The sequence below is a fragment of the Lampris incognitus genome, chromosome 4 (genome assembly GCF_029633865.1).
Source record: "Lampris incognitus isolate fLamInc1 chromosome 4, fLamInc1.hap2, whole genome shotgun sequence".
In the NCBI taxonomy this organism is placed as follows: Eukaryota; Metazoa; Chordata; class Actinopteri; order Lampriformes; family Lampridae; genus Lampris; species Lampris incognitus.
The window spans coordinates 73,164,883-73,169,256 of record NC_079214.1 but is presented as its reverse complement, the minus strand read 5'-3'; the positions used below and the strand labels follow the sequence as shown (position 1 = coordinate 73,169,256).

Below are 4,374 nucleotides of genomic sequence, written 5' to 3'. Positions count from 1 at the left end.
CTCTCTCTCTCACTCTCTCTCTCTCTCTCTCTCTCTCTCTCTCTCTCTATCTATCTATCTATCTATCTATCTATCTATCTATCTATCTATCTATCTATCTATCTCACTCTCTCTCTCTCTCTCTCTCTCTCTCTCTCTCTCTCTCTCTCTATCTATCAATCTATCTATCTATATATCTATCTATCTATCTATCTATCACATACAGGGCTTTGCCTTGATGTTTTTCGTCATTGCTGCCTCACAGACATCATTCCAGTGTGGAGGTTACTGGAAGAACAGGTAAAACAACACAGCTCATTTCTTGACAACTTCAACAGCCGCCATTTAAGTAAAAGATGAAGACGTGATGCAGTGATTACAGCACACATGATCCTACTGCCCATTTTAATCACATCTTTGAAACGTTAGCTGAGCTCACCAAAAGACACTCAAGCCTCAAGTTCAGTTTCAGTCCATATGTTGAATGTTACAAAAAAGTTGAAGAGGCATTTAAATAGCTAAATAAATACTGACACTATAAGCGTATGTTGGGTTTCCCCCTGCAGCCTGCATGTCGGGAGTGGTGTAGCATGGTCCTTCTGCCTCATCTGCTGGGAGACGTTTGGAATTTGTGGCCAACACGCTCCTTTACAAGTCTTGCGCTTCCTTCATTCTCGGGGGAATGGTAGCAGGCTCCCGTGTGCCAGGGTTCCCCGTCCCCTCTTCGGCACTCTGCTCTTATTCTGTTGAACCACATTTGGTTGGACAACGATGACTTTGTGCACATTTCCCAGGTCATCGTCAGGCTGGCAGTACAACCTTTGGTTTCTTAATCCCAAAGTGCAAGTCTGATCCTGCTGCTGCTGCAGAACACGGAGCAGCAGGCTATAAACTGTGTCTCTAATCATGAGCACCTCGTCTCCCTGTGAGGGAACCGCAGCTGGGCTCATCTCTTGTTGAAGCTGGGGCTGTGGATGACCTGAGCAGCTCTTCCGAAAGAGTCCATAGAGTCCACAGAGTCTCGCGCCCGTGTCTGCTTCATGCTCTGCTCTGGATACTCCATGACCTGTAGAGAGTCTGCCAGTTGTAGATCCAGGGTACTGGTCCTGGGGAGGAACTGCGAGAGCGCTGGGAGTCCCCGGCCTCGGTTTTGGAGCTTCTGCCTGTGGTGTCCTAGGCTCAGCAGCGTGCCGTATTTTTCAGAGACATAAATGTTGTAACCATCAGCCAGGATCTTCTCTCGGAAGGTGCAGTTCTCTCGGGTGTAGGTGTTCTACATAGGCACAGGACGTTTCATTTAAACATTTGGTGTTTGGTGCATAAGCAGGAGTTAATCAGGGGTTAAGCAGGAGTTAAGCATGAGTTAAGCAGGGGTTAATCAGGGGTTAAGCAGGAGTTAAGCATGAGTTAAGCAGGAGTTAAGCAGGGGTTAATCAGGGGTTAAGCAAGAGTTTATCAGGAGTTAAGTAGGAGTTAAGCAGGAGTTAAGCAGGGGTTAAGCAGGGGTTAAGCAGGAGTTAAGCAGGAGTTAAGCAGGAGTTAAGCAGGGGTTAAGCAGGAGTTAAGCAGGAGTTAAGCAGGGGTTAAGCAGGAGTTAAGTAGGAGTTAAGCAGGGGTTAAGCAGGAGTTAAGCAGGAGTTAAGCAGGAGTGCAGCAGTAAAATAAGATAGAACCACCTCTCGCACACAACAGGAGTGACATAGCAACCGAAAACAGGAAAAGGGAATAATTACTGTATAAGAAGGTTAAAAACAAAGATGGCAGCTGCTGAGGTCACAATAAGGGTAAAAGAGGGTTGGCGCAAGCTTAGTGTTAGTAGGGTATGTTTGGGTGGGGGTGGGGGGTACAAACAGGCCCCCTTTTATCAAAAAGTGTGTGTAACAGTGTTGTAAGTTCTCGGCGAGATGTTTACCTTGGCTGCAGAGCCAGCCAGAGGCCAAGGTTGTTATTGCTGCTGCAGCGGCTGCTAATGCTGCTGCGGCTGCGGCTGCGGCGGCTGCTGCTGCTGCTGCTGCTGTATCTTTTCATTTAGTTTTTTTTCCTTCTTTGCAAACACATCCTAGCCTGCACCGCACTGGACAAAGGTTGGTGAAGCAACTGACTGAGCGGATGAGGGAATGACCGGCATGCAGCGTGGTGTGGATGTGGAGGGTGATTCAGTAAACATGAAAACACGGCACGTTAGGACAGCGACCTGTGAGTGGGTCTGAGCGGATGAGCCGTTCCCCCTCTCATTCTGACAGGCCGTTTACACGCGGCGCACTGGAACCTGGTCTTCATTCTTAGCTTTATTCCAAAGCACAATTAAAAGTGTACCATGTGGATTGCTGGTTTTTCCAGCCTCCTGCAGCCTCCTGTGATCTGCAGCCCCTGCTGCTTTATTCCAGCTGCCGCTTTTCGGAACTGGCGGGGTAGTACCTGGACTGCCAAACCGCCATGTGGAATACAAGTCGTCGTTTGCAGTCCTCATTAATTAAGTCGAAGTAGATTAACGTCACGGCCCGGGGAATGGTCTTACGATCTTTAGATGAGTAAACATGCTCCGTCAGATTACTCATTAATTCTGGCGGAAACTGAGATGTCAGCCACTGTACCTTTTGTGAAAAATGCGGGGTTTCCTTTGCATGGTGGACTTTAAACGATTCTGAGTCAGAATACCTCATCGCTCGCGCCACGTGGGTGTTTAAATGGATAAAACGTGTATTAATATCTGGCCTCCAGTGCCAGTAAAGCCCAGTAGGGCGCTGAGCTGTCAGTACGGGCCACATGGCAGCTGTGAATACTTCAGCCATCTAGGATGTTTTAGTGTTTAAACCGCCCCACTAATTCAACTAACTGCACGGCGTTTTGCTTGTTTGCTGTACAGATGTGAAGTGTTTACAGATGTGTTGTCCTCACAGATGTGACGCGTGCTTACCGATGAGTACAGCCTCCCACTGCGCTGTATGCAGAGGAACTGTGAAGCTGCGACACCTCTGATGACGACGCAGCCTGGATCTACTGGCCGGATCTCCAGCAGACCTGCAGAAGCATGGAGCAGTGTAAATGCGCTTCTCCTGCTGGACATCCCTCACTAAGCAACCTGTTTACAGACCTGTACGGTACAGTCTCACAAAGGCTCTTGTGCCTTACGACATGGAGGGTCTCACTGACCTGCTGCTGCACGGTGTCTTTTCACCGGACCAACTATGGCCCTTCATGAGAAACTAATCTGGATCTAGTGAACGTCTCCGGCGGTACTTACTGTAGAGGGTCTGCTCAGCTGAGCCGTGCACCTTGCCATCCCCGCTGATCACCAGGTGCAGGCCATGCCCCGCAGCGTACAGATGCCTGAAGCGGACCACCTGGCCCCAGCCGTTCGTCAGATACGGTCCTTCGTCCGGTAGCGGCAGGCACGCCGTTTCGAGAGCAAACACGAAGTAGATAACGGACATGGCGAGAGACACTACGCATGCCATGGTGTGACAGATGATTTGCGTGCGCTGGCGTTATTCTGAGCAGCCTGTCCCGCTCCTGCGCTGGCCACTCTGTGCAGCAGGAGCCTTCACAGCCCTTTTAAACGCCTCTCTTATCAGCTGGAGCGATAGTCGTCTTCCTAAAGCTGGTTCTGAGAACCGCGCCACAACACACCCCTGTTTGATACCCAACAAAATCACAGCTTTTCATTGGTCCTTCTGCCGTGCGGACTCCAGTACGCTTCAAAAAACAGGCGGTGGTTCAGTTTGCGCTGCGCAGCTCAAAACGCGGGGCGCAGCTCGGACAGCACAGAGCACATAGATCCTTCCCTGAGTCAGCTTACTTTAAGGACGTCGTATTATATATAGTAGACTATATTTTGTATAGTAGACTATATTTTGTATATTAGACTATATTTTGCATATTAGACTATATGCTGAATTACAGCAGCAACGTATTGTTGTTGTCGTTCTCGTTGATGATGACATTACATAATTGGCTACTGGTTTTGGCAGTAACCCGTCTTGGTTAAGACACACGTCTGTGTATGAACGTCCATGTCTTATTCGTAATGTTGGCTTGCTTTGTATGTGGAAGTGTTGACTTGGTCCGCATCAGATCGCACGTTGTGTTTGAGGAGAGGGTAAAGTCTACACATCGTGAGATCCGGTCAGACACCTGGCTGAGCAGGCTGCAGGTTGCAGCCTGACACCGGGCTGCAGGGCATGCATCACAAATAACACGCCGTCTTCCGCTCTTATCAGATGAGGGCCAAGCGTTTCCGGTGCTCCGTGGGCGTTTTGTCAATTGCTTAACTTCCGCGCACTGTTCCATTTACATACTCGTTAATCAGTTATGGAGAACAAACATCACCATTCATGACAACGCAACCCAAGGCTCACACTGTGGGACGCGGTTGTCCTGCCGGGGCCTGCATGG

At 49.3% G+C, this 4,374-nt stretch overlaps 1 protein-coding gene across 1 annotated transcript; it reads right to left on the bottom strand.

Annotated features, from left to right (window-relative positions):
* Positions 1-210: 210 nt before the first annotated feature.
* On the bottom strand, positions 211-3,569 carry fgf19 (fibroblast growth factor 19). The gene is made up of 3 exons (XM_056279170.1): positions 3,224-3,569; positions 2,897-3,000; positions 211-1,252 (listed from the first exon to the last, which is right to left on the bottom strand). Exons 1-3 carry the CDS (start codon positions 3,435-3,437, stop codon positions 926-928), a joined length of 645 nt encoding a protein of 214 aa, XP_056135145.1. The 5' UTR covers positions 3,438-3,569; the 3' UTR covers positions 211-925.
* Between the last annotated feature and the right edge of the window lie 805 nt (positions 3,570-4,374).

Excerpts from the sequence above, each read along its gene's own strand:
- fgf19 (XM_056279170.1), bottom strand. The coding sequence starts at position 3,437 with ATGGCATGCGTAGTGTCTCTCGCCATGTCCGTTATCTACTTCGTGTTT. Across the intron at positions 3,001-3,223 it reads AGCTGAGCAGACCCTCTACA|GTCTGCTGGAGATCCGGCCA; the intron begins GTAAGTACCGCC and ends ATGCTTCTGCAG. Across the intron at positions 1,253-2,896 it reads GTGGGAGGCTGTACTCATCG|AACACCTACACCCGAGAGAA; the intron begins GTAAGCACGCGT and ends GTGCCTATGTAG.